General features: G+C 44.4%; 1 protein-coding gene across 1 annotated transcript in view; it reads left to right on the top strand.

Annotated features, from left to right (window-relative positions):
• Nucleotides 1–25,575, top strand: part of LOC115461208 (dedicator of cytokinesis protein 2-like) — a 1,592,043-nt gene that overhangs the window by 1,412,747 nt on the left and 153,721 nt on the right. Inside the window, 1 exon segment of the mRNA XM_030190877.1 lies at nt 19,271–19,361. Coding sequence (XP_030046737.1) covers nt 19,271–19,361 — 91 coding nt within the window.

Here is a 25,575-nt window from a genome sequence, read left to right as displayed (position 1 = left end):
GTACTTATTTTGTACCTGGGACAATGGAGGGTCCAGTATCACAAGGAGCTACAGTGGGAATTGAACCTGGTTCCCTGGGTTTTCAGGCTGCTGCACTAACCATTAGGCTACTGCTTCACACCACCATCTAAAAACAAATAACAGTCCTTCTTTGTTTTGTTTTGTTTTGTTCGTTTTCCAGATTGTAAACTGTATGCCTTATGTTTTCTGTTTGGGCCAGATTTTCAGCCAGCAGAGTCAGTGGGTTTAATTAAACCCTGTTGTTTAATTTATTCTATATATTCAATACTGCTATCTGTAGATAGCAGTGCTGAATATAGGGTGCAGAGCTGGTGCAAAGGTAGTGGGTGCCCTTGGTTAACCTTCAGCCTTGTACCTCCTCAATTAACTTTCAGGCCTCAAGCCTGCAGCTCTCTGCAAGTCTTTGATAATGAAATTCAACACTCATGACCATCACACAAATATCCTATACAAATTCAGGTTCAAGTATGTGCCAATGTTTCTTGGAGTTTCTGTGACTGTCAAGACCTACTGCTTTGCTTAGACTTCAGCTGCTCTTTGTTGCACCCAAGAAGCTGCCACCCTAAGCAATCACCTAGACTTGCCTAGAAGTTGGGTCAACCCAGTATGGACTGACTGGTGACCCTGTAAGCACTCTCCATTTACTTCAGACCTGCTATTCAACAAGCCTAAATTAAACAGCTTACTTATCCAAATACTAGCTGAATATCATGGCTATCCAGACATTTTTTTAGGAATGTCTCCACCTCAACCCTAACCTGGCACACAATCATATGGATAGTATTGGGCCATTTAGCAGTTAAATGGTTCAACACTATCTGTACAACTTTTGAAATTCTGTGGATAAGTGTATTTTTTGTTGGCTGCCCGGCAGCCAATACATAACTCCCTGTGAAAATTGTCCTGCCTTTTCTTTACACATTTTTATTTGTTCTTTTAACATTTCACCTGCTTTTATTAATGAGAGCTGCTTAAGTGGAGTCCCTACAAAGGAATGATTGCAGAGTTGGTACGGCCTTGCACTACTTACTTTCTATGAATGCTTACTCTTGTGGGGAGGGAGAGGAGGAGGGTCAGTTGCATGAGTTTTTACCATGCATGTGCAGCAATTGTGATACTCTTTATAGGCTGACATCTCTGCCCCAATAGGAAAATTTTACTGCACAGTATGGATTAGACATGTCATTACCCTTTGGCTGATCAAGTTCCTGACACTAGCTGAAGGGTTTGAAAGCATAATGGATTATTTTAACTGAATCCAAATTACCAAACATTTCAAACATCTGTTTACTTGGTAATGCAAGATTCCTCCAAGCAGATGTAAAAGTGAAAAATGGTTAGTGATAGGCAATCTGTGTGAGTGTTTGGTGGGGGTGGTTAAGTTGGCACTGGTTAGGTAAGGGGAACCTGGGCAACTGACTCTGCCCCTGGAGGTGCATTGGTTACACATATATAGGGTTACCATATGGCTCCAGAAAAAGGAGGACAGATTGAGCCAGTCTGGGTTTTACTTCCATTTATTTATTGCATTTGTATCCCACATTTTCCCACCGTATGGCATTGCTTTCAATAGAAGCAAAACCTGGACTGGATCAATGTGTCCTCCTTTTTCTGGAGCCATATGATAACCCTACACATATATTTGTTTGTGACACAATGAGGGGCATACTTGAACGGGGCGCCCAAGTTTTCATGAGGGCGTCCTCGCAGGACGGCCCTGCGAAGGGGCGGGGAAAACCCGTATTATAGAAACAAGATGGACGTCCATCTTTTGTTTTGATAATACGGTTGGGGACGCTCAAATCTCAACATTTAGGTCGACCTTAGAAATGGTCGACCTAAATGTTGAAATGGTCGACCTTAGAGATTGTCGTCCCGCGTTTTCAACCATAATGGAAACCGAGGACGCCCATCTCAAAAATTACCAAATCCAAGCCCTTTTGTCGTGGGAGGAGCCAGAATTCGTAGTGCACTGGTCCTCCTGACATGCCAGGACACCAACTGGGCACCCTAGGGGGCACTGCAGTGGACTTCACAAATTACTCCCAGGTGCATAGCTCCCTTACCTTGGGTGCTGAACCCCCCAAAACCCACTTCCCACAACTGTACACCACTATCATAGCTCTAAGGAGTGAAGGGGGGCACCTACATGTGGGTACAGTGGGTTTCAGGTGGGTTTTGGAGGGCTCACATTTACCACCACAAGTGTAACAGGTAGGGGAGGATGGGCCTGGGTCCGCCTGCCTGAAGTGCACTGCACCCACTAAAACTGCTCCAGGGACCTGAATGGAGCTGGGTATGACATTTGAGGCTGGCAAAAAAAATTTTTGTTTTTTTTTTAGGATGGGAGGGGGTTGGTGACCACTCGGGGAGTAAGGGGAGGTCATCCCTGATTCCCTCCGTTGGTCATCTGGTCAGAACAGGCACCTTTTCACGGCTTGGTCGAAAGAAAAAATGGACCAAGTAAAGTCAGCCAAGTGCTCGTCAGGGACACCCTTCTTTTTTTCCATTATCAGCCGAGGACGCCCATCTCTTAATCATGCCCCAGTCCTGCCTTCGCTAAGGTGCCGACACGCCCCCGTGAACTTTGGTCATCACCGCAACGGGAAGCAGTTGAGGATGCCCAAAATCGGCTTTTAATTATGCCGATTTGGGCGACCCTGAGAGAACAACACTCATCTTCCAATTTGTGTCGGAAGATGGGCGCCCTTCTCTTTCGAAAATAAGCCTGAATGTGTTACATCTGGGGGATGATTTTTTATGTGTATTAAGGGTATAGAAATCGCTAGAACAGTGCTTCTCAACCCTGTCCTTGGGTCATACCCAGTTAGTTGGGTTTTCAGGATATCCACAATGAATGTGCATGAGAGAGATTTGCATATTGAGGAGACAGTGCATTCAGTTCATGCATATTCATTATGGATATCCTGAAATCCCAACTGGCTGGGTAGAGAAACACTGCCCTAGAGTTCCACTATGAGAAATATGTCTGTATTTGTGTACTATATGATGTAGATGTGAGTGATCTGGCAGCACATGTAACTTTCTGATAGGCAGTTCTTGTCTCCTACTAGCAGGGTTCAAGAATGCTGCCTATAGATGAGAATTCTATAGTAGCTCTCTGTTTGTATATCAATGTTCATATTCAAGAATGCCACCTAGTACTGGAGATTCCATGGTATCTCTCTGTTTATATACTGATGTTCATGTTAAAGAATGCCACCTAGAACTGAGGATTCTATGGTATCTCTCTGTTTGTATATCAATGTTCATAGTCAAGAATGCCATCTAGAGCACCGATAATTCCCCTATAACCCAGAGCCTTCCTCTGTCTCACAACCCAAAGACCTGAGTCCCATGAGGGTTATGTTATCTCAAGAGGAGAAGGACCAAAGAGGAAAGACAGGTGTGAGCCTTTATTGCACTGGTCAGGGTTACTTGTCCAAGAATTGCCCTTGCAAACCTAGATCTAGTAGACACCCATGGTTGGTGCCTACAGAAGATGTGTCTTTGGGTTAGGCTTTCATTGTGCCTCATCTCTTGAATTTGTTTTCAGAGAATATAGTAAAGTAGTTAGAATTTAGACAAGTTCTGGAGGAAAAGTCTATTATTTCACCAGATAGCCTTGGTAAAAGCCACTGCTACTCATTGGGATCCTGCAACATACTTGTGACTTGGATTGGCTACAATTGAAAACAAGATATGAGACTTGATGGACCTTCTTATATAGCTGACTCATCTTTTATTTTCAATACATTTATCTTCTGGTTCTATGGGAGAATTTGCCTTCATAAGTTCCAGAGCAGCACAAAATGTTATTAGTCAGGGTTTAGTTCATTTACATGGGATACCCAATGGATTATATCCTACATCTTTTTCTGATGTTGCAGTTGATGGCAGAGCATTAGATCAAAGGGAAGCACAATGGATTACCACCCATTTGAACTGAACAGTAGGCACATGACACTCTGAGGCTCTCTCATTTTGAGTTCTTGAATCTCTCCCATGTGTGCTTCTTCTAGGGTTGCCATGGCTGTAGTAATACAATCCACTCATTGATTGGCAAGCAGGCAGATTCTCTCTTGATCTTCTTCTTGTTTTTAATCTTGTATTCCAGACTCAGATTTTATAGATTCTACTCTTGTAGTCACTGTAGCAGAATTAGTTCTGGGCCCTCAGCACACTACCACACCTTCACAAATGCCTTTAGCAGGAAAAGACACCAGGAGTATAGTTGTACCATTGAGTTACTCCCAGGAACCATGCCAGCACATACATAGAACACATACATTGTCAAGTCCTGAGATCAAAGCCACGTCCAATGGCTAATGACTTCATTGGCTCTTCAAAATATCCTGTTAGTGCAGAGTTCTTTGTATAACAGAAAGATGGGCCTCTTAGACCATGCAATAACTTCCAAAGTCTTAATTAGATTATTGAAAGGGTCAATATCTCTTGCTTTTAATATTTGGCAGATACGCTCCAAGGAGCTAAGATTTATTCCAAGCAGAACCTGTGGAGGGAGGAGAGCAGATTGTAACCTCATCTAGTTGCAACAAGGGGATGGGATGAATGGAAAACCACTACAGCCATTATGATGTTTTGCCTTTTCAAATCTGGAATGTTCCTGCTGTTTTTCAGGCCTTTGTCAACAATTTGTTTCACATTTGTCTCACAATACATGGTGGTCTAACTTGACTACTCATAGGAAGCATACTATAGAGGTTCTGTATTACTTTGCCAACAGCAACTTTCACTAGGTTCAAGAAATGTATATTTGAGCAAAGACTGGTTCATTTCTTGGAGGGGCTATGTAATAGCAGACCAAGTTTTGAGACAGATCCAGATAAGATAGTTGAAATAGTTGACAGAGTGGCATAGCCAGACCTTGAGGTGGGAGGGGGCCAGAGCCCAAGGTGGTGGGCACATTTTGGTCACCGCCCTGCCACCACCCTATGCTGCTGCCCCCCTCCACAGCCCACTACCGCTGCTGTAACATCTTGGCTGGCAGAGGTCCCCAACCCCCCCACCAGCTGAAGCACCACCGCCGCAAATACCTTGGGGTTAGGGACCCCCGCCAGCTGAAGACTTCATCCAGTGCTGGTCTCCGGTGCCACCACATTGCCTGCCCTGCTCTGTCTTCCCCTCTTGTCCTGCATGCTCCTTTTGGAGCATGCCCAAAGTGAGGGGAAGAGAGAGCAGGGTAGGCAATGTGGTGGTGCTGCCGCAGACCAGCACTGGACGAAGTCTTCAGCTGGTGGGGGTTCGGGACCCCTACCAGCCAACCAGGGACCCAGAGCAAATTTGGGGACCTAGCTACGCCACTGTGACAGATATGTGGGTCTTAAATCTTAGTCTCGTAATCAAGGTAGCCTGAGTGTATGTGTGTTCCTTGGTTTCCCCAACAACCAGAGAGGGAGAGAGGGTGTGGCTAGAACAGTGGCATAGCCACAGGTGGGCCTGGGTGGGCCAGGGCCCGTCCACTTAGGGTTCAGGCCCACCCAACAGTAGCACATGTTTAATGGTAGCTGGTGGGGATCCCAAGCTCCACCAGATGAAGACTTCCCCCTGATGGTAACGAAAACTCTACTCTCCATGATACCGGCACCTGCGCATGCTCAGTTTTCAGCACATGCCTGCTGCAGACTGCCAAGGTGGATAGAAGCGTTTTCCCACCAGCTGAGATGTTTTTTTTGGGGGGGGGAGAAGACTTGTGCCCACCCACTTCTTGCCTAGGCCCACCCAAAATCTGTTGTCTGGCTACGCCCCTGGGCTAGAAAGCACACTCTGGTTAAAAGTAACAATCCAGCAGAGAAGAAAGGTTCATGGTAAAGGAAGGGTTAAATTACCTGGAAGCCAGAGGAAAGGAAGGAGCCCAGGGAAGGGAAGAGCCAGTTCCCAGAGGGAAGAGAAGGCTTCTGGGAGGGAGCCACAACCCACAGCCTCCCCAAGGTGCTGTGGAATCCAGGGAGAGGCAGAAGGCTGGTATGGAGAGTGAGAAAGGAATAGTAGTCCTTGTTAGCTGGCTGGAGTGTGGATCCACAGCTTTCCTTGGGAGTCTGATAAGACATTGGGGGAAGGGAACTGTGCAGCTGTCTATGGTGTGTGTTGGAGTAGGGCTGGGAATGGTGGTAGCCCTTTTCCAGATAAGTCAAGCAGCCCACCTTCTGTTGTGAAGACGGAAGGTGTTGGGGGCTGAAGCCTGGTTAATTGGCAGAAGGCCACATGGTTCCTAGATGGGTAAAAAAAGAACTGGGAGAGGAAGGGCTAAGGGCTAGGAAGTTAAGAGCCCTGCCTGCGTATTATATGTAGAGTTTGCTGGTTGGAAGTAAACAAACAGGAGTGAACAGTGAGGCTGCCTTTCTAATTAGTTTGTCCACCTGGGAAGCCCTCAGTTGGGTATTAGTTTGAAAGATGGACAGAGGAACCCTGTATATGTGTAATTAGAAAGGGTAAGATAAGCCTGTTCTTAAGGTACTCTATTAGAAGTGCCCTTATCTTAAAAGAAGCAAAAGTTGTTTTATTTCAGTTTGGTCCTGTTGCTGGAAATAATAAAGAGTGTTAATTGGCTTTAAAAAGTGTGGGCTGTCAGGTCTGTGGGAAACTTGTGTCCGGGATACAGAGATTTGCAGCACCAGAGCGGCACCCCCTGACATAAATGGTGGCCAGTATGGGGGGAGGGGTTGAAGTGTCGCCTGAAGAGCACCGTGGTCTGGAGGCTGGGGAGCCAATCACAGGAGGGATATGGCACTGGAGAGAGTGGCTTACAGGAAGTATGTAATTGGAGAAGGTCTTGGAGAGGGTCTGTGATCCGGGAGAGATCAGAGGGGGCTTGGAATGCATCAGAAGGATGAGATGAAGGAATTATGATGGGGGTGGTGGAGTCAGTTCTGAGACAGTCTTAATCAGAGGCATTAGGGAGAACTATACACATGGCCATGGTCATGGTACCAGACTGCCAGTAGCACAGCTGCAATTACTATACTATACTATACTATATAGTACTTGTATTCTGCAAAACATCTGACAAGTTTGTTGTGGATTACATAAAGAAAACTGGATCAAAACATTCCAGGGACTACAATAAATTTCAAAAATAAAACAAAATTAAAATCCAAGAAACTTCTCAAATAGCCATGTTTTTAACAATTTACAAAAGGTTAAGTAATTCAAGATAGTGTGACTTTCCAGAGGCAGAAGATTCCAAAGTACCTCAGCCTGATAATATAAAGAAGAATTGAATATAGATTTATTTTAAGCTGTCTGATAGAAGGAAACTGTAGCAACATCAATTTACGCATAGAATAAGAGGAATTAGAACAAAGCAAATTTGCCCAATCAGTAAGATAGAAAGGAGCTAATCCAATTAATACTTTGTAAACAAAAGGGCAAACGTTAAGTGCAGTCATTCTATCAGCAGCTGTGACCCCCTAGCTTGCAGCACCCATCTACGTGCTAGTTGTCGCAATCAGCCACACCTGTTGCCATCTAATTCCTGCCAATCACAGCCCCTCCTCATGTTAAGTAGTATGTTTTTCTTTTCATTTTTTACCTGCTAATGTCTACTGTGATAAAATATACATTAGCTGCTTAAAGAATGCAGTAAAAGGGTCCCACTATGAATATTTTCTTTTTTTTTTTTTTACTTTTGAACTTGATTTTGTTTGGGACTGTGTAAAGCTACAGACTGATGTTCTAAATTTTTTGCTGTTCCACTGATTTCTTCTTCAGTATAGATTGTTTTTCTCTAGTTTGGAACAACACTCAACATGTGGAATATTTCTTGTGAAGGACCAAGTGAATGATCCTTTTATGACTTTACAACATGGCTATGTATTGCGGAGTCCATATCCCAAACAATGCAGTGAGTTTCCAGTGTGGTATATGGTTCATTTAGGGGTCCTTCTACTAAAGCTTAGTCCGCATTAACAGAATTAGGCACTCGCTAAATTCTAAGAAACCCATAGGTATGTAATGGACTTCTTAGCATTTAGTGCACACTAATGTCTGTTAGCATGCGCTAAATGTGATAAGTTTTAGTAAAAGGGACCTTTAATTTGTTATACGGCCATTCCTGGAGATATAACAAGGCAGTTTACAGACTGAGTAAAACTGGGAAATGAAAGGGACACCATTCAATTAATAGTATGAGAGACTTGAGAGGGAGAGAGTGATTATAGAACAAGATAACAGTTACAAATTAAAATTTAGCATTTACAAGTTAAATATTAAAAAGTGAACGGAATGCAATTTAAGTAATAGGAAAGAGCTATCGGAGAGATAAGAAATAATTATATCAGAATGAGGTAACAGTTATACATGTGCAGTGAGATGCAGGCAATGAAGAAGATATCCTAGCCATCAGAATTGCTCTCAGGTTTAATGTCAAAAGCCACAATAAACCAGTGGATTTTCAAGCCAGTTTTAATTTATTTAAAGAAAGACTCTAAGCAAAGTGAGGCTAGGAGAGCATTCCAGAGTAAAGGCACTGTGTAGTAAAAGGCACGAAGACCTTCAGGTAAAGGTATGTGAAGCCTAATATTGGGAGTGGGGATAGGTAGGCCAAGGTGAGACTGACAAGCTTGAACTGGAGCAGGTGGAGATCTAATGCAGCACAAGCTGCTTTTTCCTTGGGTTGGGCCCTCAGACACTGTTAGCTGGTAGGACTTTAGCAGAGGAACTGACCTAAATAGGCAAGAATACAAGAATTTAGTCTGGCATGAGAGACTGGAGAGACATGTAGATGATAGTCATTGCGCCTAGTCCTCGAGCTGAAGTATATGAAGTAATTAGTGATAAAAGGTAATCTAGAAGGTTATTGGTCTGAGGCTCACTGGGCTTGTCAAAAAAAAAGTTTTAGATGACAGGTTTTTTAATATTGCCATAGTTACTGGTTTGTATAAGAAGGACATATTATAGCATTTGCCTCAGGCATACAGGTTTTTGTAACAGCCTCAGAAAGCATGAGAGATTATTGCCATTTGTGATTCTTTGCTTTCTCCAAGGACAAGCAGGCATAATAATATCACATGTGGGTGATGTCATCCACGGAGCCCGGTACGGACACTGCCATACTGCACTGTCACTTTAAAAACTTTGAGACAGTGCCCCCACCAAACATGTGTATGTGCCTTCCTGCCTGACAGCTTGAGTGCAGGACCAGCAGTCTTGTGTTTTCTGTGGAACAGAGATGTTGGATTTCTAATCTCTCCTCTGTATGTCAAACTTTTTCTACTTGGTGCCTTCCCTTGTAAAGATACTTTTTCTGTCATATTTTTCTTCTCATTCTTAAATATAACCAAAATATATATTTTGTTCAAATTCTTTTACTTTTTTCATTTTTCAGCCTTTGGGGCTTCTGAGGTCTCTTTTTTGTCTGAGGAGCATCTATCATTTTCAGTTAGAGATTTATTCGAGCTTCCCAGACTATTGAGCCTTTTGACCTTGTGTCAGCCATTTTTCCCTCCTTGTCAAAGAAGATACTGAGTGGTTTAAAAAAGTGTACTCAGTGCAATAGGACTATCACTGGTGTGTTCAGTACTTGGGTCTGGAGCACCGGGACATACAATGTAACCTCTGTCTGTGCATGCAAGCAAGGACACTTAAAGCTTGCAGAGTCCAATGTGAAAAACATTTTGATTCTGCATTCAGCATCAAGCATGGCAGGGGATTTGGCACTGGACACAGAACCTGCATTGGGTGCACCAACGGTACATCATGAATGCCGAGCATTGGACTTGGTACTGCGGCCACTTAAGGACTCAATGTTCTCATCGCCGCGTGCATCGAGGGATCTGCAGCATCATTCTCCCTCCAGGCACAGTGCCAAGACCTCCCATGCATCGACATCTTCAGTGCATGAAAAGCGTCCATACCTCAGTGACTGCTCTCCTTCTCTTCAACTGATTATTCTTCAGCAACAGTTTCAGTGCCAGTGCCTTCTCTACAGGAAGAAATCCGGGCTATGCTCAAGAAAGAGCTTTCAGGGCTATTGTGTATGCAGTCTACTCGGGCTTTACAGGGTGCTTGCACAAGCCTCAGCCGAGCCTGAGGACACATTGGAGAGGCAGTCCTGGGAGAGGTCCCTGCTGTTTGCTCTATTAGACTGGGACCCACCTCCAAAGACCAGGACAGCAAAACCTCGCTTGTCGCAATCTCCCCACAATCAGAACTCCTAGCTGTAGCCTATTCTTAAACTTGAGTAGACCTTAAATCTCAGATAAACCGATGAGATGAAGAAAAAAGCTTCATATCTGAACCATTCTAAGCAGGGAACAAAATACATGCCAAGTAAAATATAACAATACAATCCCAACAATATAAAATACAATAAATATCTCAGCACTAATACAACCCGGGCTCCCATATCGAGTATAGGTGTGTGAAGCCCTTCATATCGCCCTCTTTTGCCAGTAAATCAAAGCAAGATGTATAACTGCTGTCTACAGCTTTGTGAGAAATTTCTCGGGTGTCGGATTTATAAGCCCTTTTTTGGATTACACTCCCCAAAGAATCAAGGTCCTTTGTGTGAGGACAACCCCTTTGCTGCCTCAAGTTCCACCATGCCCTTAAGCTCTACAATTTTCATCATGCCATTAAGCACATTAGAAGACAGCTGAGGAAAAGACCCCATCTTCCTAACCCTGTGCTAGTTGAGGATTGGTTGGTAGACCATTGCCAGATATGCCAACATCTGCATCACTGAGGCATCTTGTAAACCAGCCCTATAACTACAGGTTGGGCCAGTATGCGCTGCTGGCATGACCTATTTGGTCAGATTGCAAGCAGTGACACATGTACCACAGGGGTAATGCACATATACAATTCCACGATAGGTGTATATGCTCATCATGCACCTGACACCGACGGCACATACTAACAGCCCATATGCACCCAACACCTGATGACATATGCAGGCTTGGCCAATATGTGCAGCTTGCCTGTGACACACCAGAGGTATGGCCTCCATTGTAAGCTCAAATATATCCGGCATACAGTACTGGTGCAATTGCTGAGCTGCGAAAGGTGAGCTATAGTTGACGTTGTGGTGAACCCACCAGTCAATATTATGGAGAATTGGAGCTGCAATGACACAAAGATATGACAAAGGATAATTGTTTGGTACTCAGATTTTCATCAATTGCAGTATATTGTGTATGAACCTTGGTTGTTTTAATGTACAGGCATGCCTAGCAAAAAGAGGTGATTGACTGTTATGCAGAAGGCAATTCTTAAAGAGGCCTTGCTTCGATTGAAACGGTGGACGATCTACCCCAATGGTACTTCATAAAAGTTATCTTTGCACAGTACCCAACTGTGTACAGCATTGTACATGCTGAGTAGAAGATTCCAAGCTCTCATATGTGAGTGCTGGACAAAACTACCTATGGGCTTCATTTACAAAGCTGCGCTAGCGATTCCCATGCAGTAAATGAGAGGAAGCCCATAGGAATTAAATGGGCTTCCTCTCATTTGCCGCACCAAGAATTGGTAGCTCGGCTTTGTAAAAGAATCCCTTTGTGAGGCATCACACTGCCATAATAAAAATACCTATGTATGGCACAAGAATGCCTTATGTGAATATAGAGGCTGGTGCCACCCGACACTGCATGCCGATGCCAGGAAATGCACACGCATTTCTGCCTGCTCATATCCTTGTTTAGAAAGTTTTACATCCGTAAAGGCCTAATTTAAACATTTGTGAAATGGTGCCATCTGTCAAAACCAGTTGTAAATATTTGTGAAATGTGTATGTGACATGGTCCCAATGCGTGAAGAGGGAGGGGGCACATACAGCAGGGCTGCCGAGAGACTGGTCAGGGCCTGGGGCAAGGCCACCCCCGGGGCCCCGCCCCTGACATCGTCATCGTCGCCGCAGCTCCCCACCGAGGCTGCCGCACCGCAGTCCCCACCCGCCCCCTCCATCCACCACCGGGCCAGGCCCCCTGCATTGAAATCATCACAGCGCCTCACCTGCGCTCTGTGACTGAAAGTGCAGCCAGCAGCGGCAGATCGGATTCACCTCCCTTCGGGCCTTCCCTCCCTGTGTCCCGCCCTCGTGGAAGTTACATCAGATGAGGGCGGGACACAGGGAGGGAAGGCCCAAAGGGAGGCGAATCCGATCTGCCACTGCTGGCTGCGCTTTCAGTCATGGAGCAAAGTGACAGGTGAGGCACTGTGAAGATTTCAATGCAGGGGGCCCAGCCTGGTGGCGGTCGACAGAGCCGAGGGCAGGTGAGATCAGGGACTGCGGTGCCTGGCCCCCCTTGGAGGCCCAGGCCCGGGGAATTTTGTCCCCCCCTGCCCCCCCTCGGCGGCCCTGGCATACAGCTCATATGCAATGGTAACCCAGAGAAAGGAGATCCCTGTTTGCTACCTGGGTCTTCCTTGTTGAGCCTCGCCTAAGAGGTTGAATGTGAGCTGTCAATACTGATTGACGTTGCACAAGGAAGTATGCGACACTGGATGTAATAAGGCACCCTATCTGTAGGGATAGTGGCACCCATTTATTTAGAGAGCAACGTGTGTCTTTATGGCAGCCAGCACCAATGCCAGAGCCCGCATGCGGATGCTCTGTAATGGTCGATACAGCATTCAGGCAGCATGATAATCACCTTCCAAAGCAGATGTGCAAGACTGGCCAGAGTGGTATTTATTTATTTATTTGTTACACTTGTATCCCACATTTTCCCACCTAGTTGCAGGCTCAATGTGGCTTACATAGTGTCAGAGGTGCGATTGCAGACTCCAGTGTACTCAAATACAAAGTGATGTAGAGATAAGATTCATGTGGTATAGCCACATGAGATGGGATAATGTTTATGTGGTATGGGGGTGTGTCAGGGCATGCATCATCAAAATCCATAGTAATGGTTGCATGCAGGGTTATGTCTAGTGCGTGAATCAATGCATGTGTGCTTTGTTAGCAGTAGGGTATAATACCTATGGAAAGTAAAAGTGGTCATGGAAGGCCAGCACAGAAAAGGCACGGTGGCTTTTTTGTGCTGACCCTCTACATAGCTTACGTGGGGCAGAGGGGGGACGCCGGCATTCTCACGCCCGTGTATTTACTGTTCATGTTGTGGATGTCGGTCATTACTGTGTGGATCATGCTTGTGGGGCCATACTAATGTGAGCGCTAGTGTGGCGTGTTGGTTTAAGGTACCTTCACTGCATGCCAGTGCTTCCGGGAGATGGAGGGTTAAATCTTCCTCTGACTGTTCTGCACACCCTTATGGGGGCGTGTCGGGGCATGTTAAGGGCGGGATTTGGGTGTTCCTAGGACTTAGACATTTTTCAGCCATAATGGAACAAAACTAAACTAAAACTAAGACATTTTGAGCTAGACCTGCTTTTATAATTAATAAGGCACAAAAAGGTGCCCTAACTGACCAGAGGATCACTGGAAAGAATCAAGGATAACCTCCCAAAACATCCCCCCCAAAATGTGAACAAAAATATGACTTAAGAGCCTCTATGACAGCCTCAGATGTTATAGCCAGGTCTATTAGAGCAGTATGCAGGTCCCTGGAGTAGTGTAGTGGTTAGTGCAGTGCCCTATGGAGTGGGGGACCCAGGTCCCTATCTCGCTCTACCTGTCACACGTGGTAGAAACTGTGACCCCTCCCAAAGCCACCAATACCCTACTGTTTCCACATATAGGTGCCCTCTTCACCCATAAGGGCTATTGTAGTGCTGTACAGTGGGGGGCAGTGCAAAACATCCAAAGTCAGACAGACATCATATCGAAAATGCACCTCCATGTCTCATTAATCCATACTTACGTATAGGCTCTGTAATTTTGTTTTCTAGTCTCTACCATTTTGCCCAGCACCAACATCAGGCTCACCAGTCTATAATTTCCCAGATCACCTCTGGAATAAATTACATATTACTAACAATAGTTCTGCAACTTCATTTTTTAGCCCTATCAGTACTCTGGGATGTATACTATCTGGTCCAGGCAATTTGCTGCTCCCCATTACATCTTCCAAGTTTACAGAGATTTGTTTCAGTATCTCTGACTCATTAGCATTGAATACCATTTCTGGTATCTCTTCCATATCTTCCTCGGTGAAGACCAAAGCAAAGAATTCATTTTATCTGTCCAGTTTGTCCTTGTCTTCCCTGAGTGCCCCTTTTACGCCTTGGTCATCTAGCAGTCTAAGTGGTTCTTTTACTGGCTTCTTGTTTCTAATATACCTAAAAATATACCTAAATATACCTAAAAATATACCTAAAAATAAATATACCTTAAAAAGTTTTTACTATGTCTTTTTGCCTTCAACACACTCTTCTTTTGCTGTTTCCTATTATTTTCAATCAGATCCATTTTCTGAAGGATTTTCTTTTAGCTCTAATAGCTTCCTTCACCTCACTTTTTAACCATGCCAACTGTTTGACCTTCCTTCCGCCTTTTTTGTTACGTGGAATATATCTGGTCTGGGCCTCCAGGATGGTATTTTTGAATAGCATCCATGTCTGATGTAAATTTTTGACCTTCGCAGCTGTTCCTCTAAGTCCTGTCTTTATTTATTTATTGTGAGAATCAGAGAAGCCACAGAGCCCAGAATGAAGGGGGGAAGAGAGAAAAGCCAGAGTGGAAAAACTACAGATCCCAGAATGCATTGCGGGAGGGGCGGAGGCAGGAGCGTAGAGAACACAGATTTCAGACTGCCTGGAAGAATAGGAGAGAGGAGGACAAACAAGTACCTGAGCCACATGAGAGGAAAGGAGAGGGGGCTGATTGGGAGATGGAATCAGCTGAGGAGAGGGTGGAACACCTGAGGGAGGGGGTGGAGAATGGGGGGATGGAATGGGAGGAGTTGGAGCAGATAGGAGGAGAAGGTGTGGAAGAGGAAATGGAGGTGGGAGAGGAAGTGGCTGGAGAAGAAGAGTGACTTCTGGAGGAGCCCAAAAGTATCAGGAAAGAGTAATAGTCAGGAGAGATCCGGCGGGTGGTTGTCAAGAGGTAAAGTGTTGACAAGTGAGGATGGTGGATCTTTAAAAGCCTGGCTAAGCTGTGCTGGGGAAAAAAGCCTAGCTAAGCTGAATGGTTTGGAGGCCTTGCTGAAGAGGGCGTTGTTGGGAAGCCTGGCTAGCAGAACTGTGGTTAAAGCCTGACTAGCGGAACTTTGTGGGAAGTCTGGCTAGCCGAGCTGTGTTTGAAGCCTGACTAGCTGAACTTGGTGGGAAGGCTGGCTAGCCGAGCTGTGTTTGAAGCCTGGCTAGCAGAACTGTGTTTAAAGCCTGACTAGCTGAACTTTGTGGGAAGGCTGGGCTAGCCGAACTGTGTTTGAAGCCTGGCTAGCAGAACTGGGTTTAAAGTCTAACTAGCTGAACTTTGTTTAAAAGACTGGCAAGCGGAACTGTGTTGCACCGCCTTGCTAGCGGAACTGTGTGGCAGTGAGAGCGAACTGCACGGACGAGTGTGGAGTCGGAAGCGGACAGCACGGATAAGTGAGAGAGACAACTACGCGGCCGGGAGGAGCGGTTGACATTATTTATTTATTATATTTGTATCCCACATTTTCCCACCTATTTGCAGGCTCAATGTGGCTTACATAGTACCGTAAAGGCGTTCGCCAAGTCCTGAAGAGAAACAAACACAAGGTTATGTTGTGGTCGGGAAAGGTAGGTGTGTTTCAAGGACAATGGGGGTCTTAGAGAGGGAAGGTTGTGTATAGTCCAGTACGATCATTGGTTTTGATGTGTTGCTGAGTGTAGGCATTTATGTTGGGTCAATAAGGCATGCTTTTTTGAACAGCTTGGTTTTTAATTGTCCAGTCTTTGTTTATTATTTATTTTTACACCTTTCCTTGTCTTCTTCAAGTTCTCTCCTATTACCTTTGTTGTTCTTTAATTTTACATCTTAGTCAGTATTTTTTCCCCTTTAAATCTTAGATTTTTCATGGGCATCATCTAATTTTACACTGTGCTCCTCTTCCACTCTCATATTCTCTTTCTGCAATGCCCTTTCTCCACTTCAGGCCAGGATTGACATTTTTGCACCCCCCTCTTGCCTAAAAAAATGCCCATCTCCCTCATCCATGCCATGCTGTGTGGACAGGACAGAGAATTGCATTTCCTGCTGTTGGCTTGTGGTCTGAAGGAGGCAGCAGAAGCAGCAAGTGATTTTCAGTGCTGGTAGGGAGGGCAAGGTCTAAGCACCTGGAAGCAAGGGGAAGCCGCCTGTTATTATACTCTGATAGCAACTTATGGCCCCCTGGATGATGCCGGGGCTGACTGGAATAAAGCTAATTCTGGGTAATGATCGTTCTGTTCCGCTGATCAGAGGGCAATTTGTTTTCACAAACAAGGGACTTTGGCTGCAGTTAGCAAAACAATTGAAAAGCAATAAACTCTGTTGTTGAAAAATCTGTGGGTTCCTAAGTAAACGGCAAATTAAAAGAAAGCAGGGTATGCCTGGACTGAAAAGAAATGAAGCAATCTGCATGCTGGTGAATGAATTCCCACCTGAGCCAACTCTGTAATAGCTAATGAGTTCAGAGGCTCAGCCTCTCCCCACTGGGGCTTGATACATGTGATGAATTCTGATGGATCTCTGCCTGTCTTTAGGCTGGGACCCTTGCACTTATTCTCAACACTCTGAGCAATTTAAATCTCTTCTGCCCTCTCTTGCTCATTCATCTGAACATGACACTAAAACAGGAAACATCTGCTGGGTGTAATTAAGACATTTATCACATCAGCCATGTAACACAGAGGCACGCCTCCAGCCATTCAAAGTAAACAGTGAGACTGAGCCTGCTGTTCTGTTCTGCAGAATCATTCCTGGGCTGGTCCTTGAGAAAACGCTTCCAAGGCACTTTTGTCCAGACCAAGTGTACCTCATTACCAAACTACAACATCCTCTGCTGTGTTATAGGGAAAATTATGTGAGTTCCATTACTAGAGTGTCAAGGGCTGCTGCATAGCAGGACTGAGATGCACTGACAAAGCTGTATGTGTGGGGTCCTACCTAGTAGTAGGGTGTTGTATGACAGGAATGAGGTGTCTTGGCAGAGCTGTGGGTTGGTTATTGTACTTTATGCCTCTCTTACCACCATGCATTATATTATAACAGGCATGAATTTTATGAAAATGCAGCCAAAACTTTTTTATGTAGTTTTTCCAGGGTTTTTTTTTAAATTCCAGAATTAATGCTGTCAAGGGTGCATACTCTGCAAAGGCATGCACACTATCACCCTAATTCTGGAACTTTAGTGCCTAAATGTAAGTGCCATTTGCACACTAAGATTATAGCATAGGAACAGTTAAGTGCATGAATGTAACAGTCACAAGTGTAAAGGAGGAGGAGGAGGAGTGTGGAGGAGTAGCCTAGTGGTTAGTGCAGTGGACTTTGATCCTGGGGAACTGGGTTCAATTCCCACTGCAGTTCCTTGTGACTCTGGGCAAGTCACTTAACCCTCCATTGCCCCTGGTGCAATATAAGTACCTGTATATAATATGTAAACTGCTTTGAATGTAGTTGCAAAATACCACAGAAAGGCAGCATATCAAGTCCCATTTCCCTTTCCCTAAATTGTATAATATGAGCTTGCAAGTTGCATAGCATGTAAATAAATGCAACAGGCCATGCACAGGAGAGGTGCATGGGCATATCAAAAACACCTTTCTTAAGACTGTACACTAGCCTCCAGATTCTATATCTGGTGCCCAAAATTGAACAACAAGATGATAACTAGCAATAATTGGACACTAACAACCAATTATTGTAGTTAATTGGCTCCAATTAGGATTTGGGTGCGCATCTTGCTAAGCGTTATTCTATAAAGATGCATGTGCAAATATTTTAGTGCACAACTGAAAAGGGGGCATGGCAATGGGAGGAACATGGGTGGGTCAGGGGTGTTCACTAAAGTTGTGAGCAGTATTATAGAAATCAGGGGATCCACGTAACTTACACACATGCATTTACACCAGGGTTCAGTCGGTGTAAATCCTTGTGGCCAAAGTTGGGTGTGGATCCCGGCGCTATGCACTATTCTATAAACAGTGCCCAACTCAGAGTGCTGTTTACAGAATAGTGCTCTGCGTGCATTTTCTTAGTGCCCAAATTTGGGCATCATTTACTGAATCTAGTCCTATGTATAAAGAGGGTGCATCTATCTTAAAGAGTACGCACTACATGAAAGAAGAGTGCACTCTCTTTAAACTGAGGGTTCAGTTCTACAAAGTGCATCAAAATGTACCTGCTGTACACCAGCTTGGGGGCCCCTTTTATGAAGCTGTGGCAAAAAGGGGCCTGCGCTGGCGTCGGTGTGTGTTTTTGAAATGTGTCGAGGCCCCCTTTTACCGCAGGAAATGGCCATGTGGCAACTGAAGCACTTGCTGCACAGCCATTTTGGGGAGCAGCACTTACCACCACCCATTGAGGTGGCAGTAAGGGCTCCCACCCTAACCCAGCTGTAACCGGGCAGCGTGCGGCACTGCCAGATTACTGCCGGGTACACATCGGCGCTACAAAAATAAAAATATTTTTGTTGTGCTGGATATGATGTGTGCTGGGGTAGCCTGGCAGTACTTCCCTTTTAGCGAGCGGTAAGCCCACATTGGGCTTACCACCCCGCTTTGTAAATGGACCCCTGGGTGAATCTCTTCATAAAGGCAGTTAATAAATCCCAATAAATAAATAAATAGGCATCATAATGCGGCACACTGAGTGTGACTTCTATAATGGCATCTGGTCACTTAGATTCCCTTAGAGCAGTTTTTTCCAAGTCCAGTATCTTCTGTGTAATCTTTGTCTTCTTCGCTGTGACTGTGTGCTGTTGCTGCTTGGGAGGGATTTCCTCCGTTTTTCAGCACAGTTCATACTGTACATTCTTCAAAAAAGAGTTTGCACAATTATTGGCAAACAACATTTCATCGCAAACAACATCCATCCGTAATGATCTTATTCTCATACCTCTCTTGAGAACAGAGGTCTGTATATAAACCTGTAGACGATTTGCCTTGCTTGGGTTAGGACTCTTGCATTTAGTAACGCAGTTTAAGAGAAGGAGTGAAAAGTTACAAATATGTGACTTCTGCTTGTCATTCTATTGAATAATATATGCTTATTCTTCTTACATAGACTAGGTGCTGGGTTTCCTCCTTCCATGCCTTGTTCCCTGTATGGCTGTCTTTTTCTCTATTCCCTCCTCTTGCCTTTTCTGCACCACAGATGGTTTTTCTCTCTTTTCTACTGGATTCCAGTGTAATTATTTCTGCTTCTCCTCCTCAGATATCTGTACAAGCTCAAGGATCTGCACGTGAGTTATGAGAACTACACTGAGGCTGCATATACACTGCTGCTCCACGCCAGGTTACTGAAGGTGAGCTAGAAAACTCCTGTCATGTCTAGAGAGGGATTTTGCTACTCCTCTGTAGCAACAAAGCTTACAGAATACTAAATGGTTATGAAAAGCAGGATAGCTGCATTTGCTTTTCAAGATGTTCCTGTTGGTTAACTTAATTGGGTAGGGTAGGCCTCATCTTCAGTTGGGCTCTGCCCTTTCCTAGCTCTGAGATTGGCAAGAGGCCTCATTCTTTGCAGCATGCCTCACTGATTTAACCCAAAGACTGCCATACCACGTGTTTTGTCTGACCTTTTTTTCTGACTTTAGACCATAAGCTCAAGATGCAAGGACTGTCTTCTGTAAAGCACTGTGTGCATCTAGTAGTGCTATAAAAACATCAGTAATAATCAGTGCTTTTTTTGTAGAAAAAAAGGTGCCGGTACTCATTATGGACGGGGTCACCACATATGGCTCCACCCCTATTATAGCCACACCCCTTATACCAGCCATGGCGCATATAAACAGACATCATTGAAAATATTATACTAGTATAGAAGAAAAAAATAACGTGATTTATACAGCTCCAGTATACCCAGTGCAAAATAAGACAGCAGATGTAAATTCTCAAATTGGACATATTCCAAATACTAAAATGATTTTTTCTACCTTTGTTGTCTGGTGAATTTGTTTTTCTATTCATATTGTTCCCAATCTCTGATTCTGCTGCTCTCTATCTGTTCCCTTAACTCCGTTTTCAGAGCTTCCTTTCCATTTATTTCTTTACTTTTCTCCTTTCTTCTTCATTTCTTGCCCTACATCCATAAGGAAAAGCTGGGTCCTCCTCCGTGGAATTGACTGGAGGAGGTATAACGTGGATCCAGCTTTTTCCTATTTTCTCCATCTATGTGCAGTTTTTCTCCTCTCTTCCCTTTCCCTCATCTCCATCCATGTGCATCTTCTTCTTTTTTTCTTTCCTCCCCTCCATCCATGTCTAGCACTTCTCCTCTCTCCTTCCCTCCATCCATGTCCAGCATTTCTCTTCTCTTCCCTCCCCTGTATCCATATAAAGCAATAATTCTCTCCCCTCTCCTCCATCCAAGTCCAATATTTCTCCTCTCTCCCCACCAACCCCTCCATCCATCCATGTCCAGCAATTCTCCTCCATCTCCTGCTCTCCTCTCCATCCATTTCCAGCATTTCTCCTCTCTTCCCTCCCCTCCCATCCATGTGCATCTCCTTCATCTCTTCCATCCCCTCCATCCATGTCCAGCATGTCTCCTCTCTCCTCTTCCCTCCCCTCTCATCCATGTTCAGCGATTCTCCTCTCTCCCCTTCCCTCCCCTCTCATCCATGTCCAATGATTCTCCTCTCTCCCCTGCCCTCCCCTTCCATCCATGTCCAGTGAATCTTTCTTCCCTGACCTCCCCACGCTGCCCTTCTACACCCAACAGCAGCAAATACCTTTGCTGATGGGGGTCCACAACCCCCGCCAGCTGAAGCCTTCTTCAGCACCAGTCTCCGGCGCCGCTGTGTTCCCTGCTCTGCTCTTTCTTCCTCTTCACGTCCTGAACGCTCCTTTAAGTGAAACTGAGCAGCAAAACCAGGGGCTCAGATGAAAGTTTGGGGGGCCCAGGCCCCCATAGCCCCACCTAGCTACACCACTGCTACAGAGTACATCCAAAACTTAATTTTATTTTCTCATTTCCATCTTCCAAAATCTTAGACAGCAGAGGTACAGATCAGTAGGACCCAAAGCACTCCAAAACAAGTAAAGTCAGAAACAAAACAGTTTATACCTAATTGTTCAACCACTCTTAGGATTCACCTTTGGTTTTCAAAAACATGTGCATGTAAGGACTGGATAAACAAATTAAAACAAAAGTTTAAAGCAAGTGCCCTTAATATCTAATACTTGGTACCAATAACAACACAATGATAGGAATATTCACGTAGTAAGCAGCCTGAGCCAACAGATTTATTTTCCACTGAACATAATTAATTTTGTATGAACTTGGTGGATAACAAGTGTGCTGAACTGGCCAATGTTGGCACATTTAGACTGACTCTGGACAGTTCTGCATGAAGGAAATCATTATTCAATACCTACTCTGTGAAATAGTAGTAATAAAAAAAGCAAGTGCATTTTTATAACATACCATCAACCTAATTAATGATTTTTTTTAACTGTATTTATAAATAGTAAGTCTGATTGTTAAGCACCTGATACTCATAATGTCTGTTTTGGTGGGTCTTTACTAGGTGAAAACATCAGAATACAGTGAGTTGCTATAACCAGCCCCTCCAAATGACACAATGATTACTATTTAGAACTAATTACTACTCTAACCAGTGAAACCAATACTTCCTCTGTGAACATTCATATGCTGCACAAGCCAACATGTTAAAAAGTATAAACGAGAGCAAATAAAAATGCCACCAACAATAAAGAATGGCAACGTGGATATAGATGCTCATAGATTTGCTTGCTTTGTTTGGGTAACGAAGATGATGGGTACACGGAGGAGAGGGAAAGGAAGACTAACCTCATGGGCATCAACCGTCTCAATCTAACTGCCTTGATCAGCTCTCTCCTATTCACTCCCTTAGTTATGGCTCCCAGCAGTGCTGCCTTCTTCAATTTTCCGGGCTGCCAGCAGTGTGAATGAGGTAACCCACTGCCTTCAGCAGCCTCGGAAACTCTCCCTCTGTTGCAGCGTCCAGGAAATTGCAGCAGAGGGAAAGCTTCCAGGGCACTGAAGGCAATGTGCTTACCTCACTGACGCTGCTGGTGGCCTGGAAAATTGAAGAAGGCAGAAGGGAACCGAAGGGAGTAGGAGAGAGCTGACCAAGGTGATTAGATTGAGAACAGGAGACGGCATGACGGCTGAAGCAGGGAACGGGAGGGCAGCCAGTAGTTCCCAAAACCCAGGCACATGACTGTCCACCAGGTTTGGGGGGGCCTGAGGCTGGAGTGGGGCCTGGGCCCCTAAGGCCACCTGTAGCTAAGCCACTGGTGGCAGCGCCATCTGCTGAGGCTGCGACAGGATAGTTGGCTAGACTAACTTCCAGTGGCTGCATTTAAGGATATGTCTGTTACTTATTTAGATCTCATGTCAATTTCCTTGTTAACTAGTGCCTGTGTTTTATGGATTGGTTCTCCCCTTTATTTTTGTGAACTAGTGAAGATGCTGGTGAATAGTTTATTTTTAAGTATCTTTATGTATTTCCTACCCAACACTTCTTTTCTGTAGCAAGTGTTCTTATTACTTATGATTATAATTTGAAATTCCAATAAATATGAAGTGAAAAAAAAATAGCCAGGCTAAACCCTGCCTGCAGAAATACATGTTGTACATGTATGTGTTTTATGTAAGCTGCTTAAGTATAAGCGGATTAGAAATTTTTAAATAAATAAAATAAATCTGAGAATGGGGAACAGTTCATAAGCTTTGACAGTGCCTACCATTCCATCACAGCTTTACATGACAGTAAAATAAGCTGTAAAACTATTCGTCTGTAGCTTCACCCAGGAAGGATTGGTGCTTCGCTGTGCTCTCCTTAATTAGGGTAATTTTATAACAGACTGCTTGGATTCATAGAGCAGGAAGACATCTATTTTTGCCTATTTTCCGACACTGTCTTGCTCCTGTGACTGTGATCATGCGGGCGCTGCAGGAAAGGGCAACAGGGCTGCATAACAGCATCTTCAATCTACATTAAGATAAGTGTTAAGTGTTCTCTTGAGCGCTATTCTAAAAGATATTTACAATAAACAGAGTGACATTATTTTGGATATTTATTTTTGGGGAGGTTTTTCTGACCAATCATTACTTTTTCAACTGATAGCTGTAAAGGACATTGAATGCTCAAAATCCACATCTTCAGGTCTTTTTCTCCCATTTTTGTATTTTATGTTGACAAAAAATATATTCGAAAAATGTAAAAAATAAGGAACATTTCTGTGTAAGACTTTTCAAAGATTTATTTCAAATTCACTTTTGGTTGTGAGGTTATTTTATAAAGATACATGGGTGTCTATGGGGGTAATTTATATCTGGGCATCTCGTTTTTTTTGTTCAAATTTGTTTATTGAAATTTTCATTTTTAACAAACAGAACAGGTAAAATACAGTGAACAAACAATCCTCATTTCGTAATATACATTGGTATAATATAAATATGTTATCAGTGTCATGTAATAGTCATCTGGGCACCTCAATCTAGGTGCCTCATAGGCGTACAGTAGGAGCTTATTGTATAATGGAACCAAGACACCCAGGTTCTATATAGAATTACTAGTGTAACCCAGTATCAATGCGCTTAAAATTTAAGCACCTGCACTTACACCAGCCATAGGTCTTACTTCAGTATGAGCACCTAATGTGGCAAGTACCCGTGTAAGTTACACACTTACTGCCTAGAGATCTGCAGCCAAAATCAGCGCAGATTCTATAACAACACATGCAACTTAATTGGCTTAACAAGTTATTGAGCGCTGATAACAGAACGTAATAAGCAATAATGAGCACTAATTGGCACTAATTGATATTTAGGTGCACAACTCGCTAAGTGTATTCTATAACTAAGTGCACTGAACTTCTAACGTGCACAGGCAAAAAAGGGCATGATTATGGGCGGGGAAATGGGCGTTTCGTAGGTGTTCTGAAATCTACACGCATATAGAATATGGACCAGTGCACCTAAATCTGTGTACTGGAATTTACACCACATTTTCATTGGTGTGAATGGATACACATAGATTTAGGCGCTGAGATATCAAGTAATTGTATTTTATAATTGGTGCCTAATCTAGGCACCAACTATAGAATACACTAAATTGGCACTGATTTCAGCACTGATGTCACACATGAGAAGAGGTGATTAAATATTATCTCAGCTAGGGTAGGAGTAGACAAACATGTCCTGCTACAGTATGTGCAGCCCGTGTCACTCCTTGTGTGAGTATTTGACACTAACAGGTTAGTTTTTTTTTCCATTAAAGGCCTGGTTGAAGAGCCAAGCTTTCACCTGCTTTCTGAAGTAGAGATAGTCTTGTGCTAAGTGGAGTTTTTCAGACAGCACATTCCAGAGTGTGGGGGCTACTCTGGAGAAGGCTCGCTTAAAGGTATTACATCGTGCAATGTCTTTAAGAGAGGATGTGATTAGGGCAGGGGCGTAGCCAGACTTCGGCGGGAGGGCGGTCCAGACCCCTAGGTGAGGGGGCACATTTCAGCCCCCTCCCCCAGCACCGCCGACCCCCCCCCCCCCCCCCCCCCCCCCCGCCATTGCCGACTTTGCCCCTCTCCCGCCGCCGACCCTCTCGACCCCCCCTCCCGCCGCCAACCCACCATCGCCTGCCTTTGCTGACGGGGGACCCCAACCCCCGCCAGCTGAGGTCCTCTTCTTCTCTTCTTCTCGCAAAAGGCTTCCTTCTGTTTCTGACGTCCTGCACGTTATACGTGCAGGACGTCAGAAACAGAAGGAAGCATTTTGCGAGAAGAAGAGGACCTTGGCTGGCTGGGGTTGGGGTCCCCCGTCAGCAAAGACAGGCGACAGTGGGTTGGCGGCGGGAGGGGGGGTCGGGCGGGTCGTTGGCAGGGGGGTCCAGGGCCAAATCTACAGGGGCCCAGGCCCCCCAGGCCCCACGTAGCTACGCCACTGGATTAGGGATACTCCTTGGGAAGACCTTAGTGTCCCTGGAGGTGTGTAGTTTTTTTTCAAGTACTCAGGACCATTTCCTTTAAGGGCCTTGAAGATCAGACATAGAGTTTTAAATTTAGCCCTGCATCGTACTGGTAGTCAGTGAGTTTTTGCAAAAGTGGTGTGATGTGGTCACGTCGCTTGCAACCTTCTATCAGAATGTCCCTGACCCGCCTATGCCCCTCCCATGTCCATGCCCCTTTTAGGTTGCACTCTATGGGATGTAGGCACCCAGTGTTATAGAATAATGCACAGCTAGATGCACACACAAATCCTAATTGGTGCCAATTTTATTTATTTATTTATGTATTTATTTATTTCTTAGGATTTATTTTCAGCCTTTTTGAAGGAATTCACTCAAGGTGGTGTACAGTAAGAATAGATCAAACATGAGCAACAGGGAATTACAGCAGTAAAAATATTCAAATAATTCCAAGTATGACATCAGTATAATACTTACATCAACGCAATAAGTAATAGAACATTTTAATTGATAGTGAAGGGTATAAGCAAAGATGGAACATATAGATAGGTAAGAGAGTAAGAAGAGT

This window comes from Microcaecilia unicolor, chromosome 2 (genome assembly GCF_901765095.1).
Source record: "Microcaecilia unicolor chromosome 2, aMicUni1.1, whole genome shotgun sequence".
NCBI classification, from domain to species: Eukaryota; Metazoa; Chordata; class Amphibia; order Gymnophiona; family Siphonopidae; genus Microcaecilia; species Microcaecilia unicolor.
Note: the sequence above shows the minus strand (reverse complement) of the source record. Positions and strands in the feature narration are given on the sequence as shown.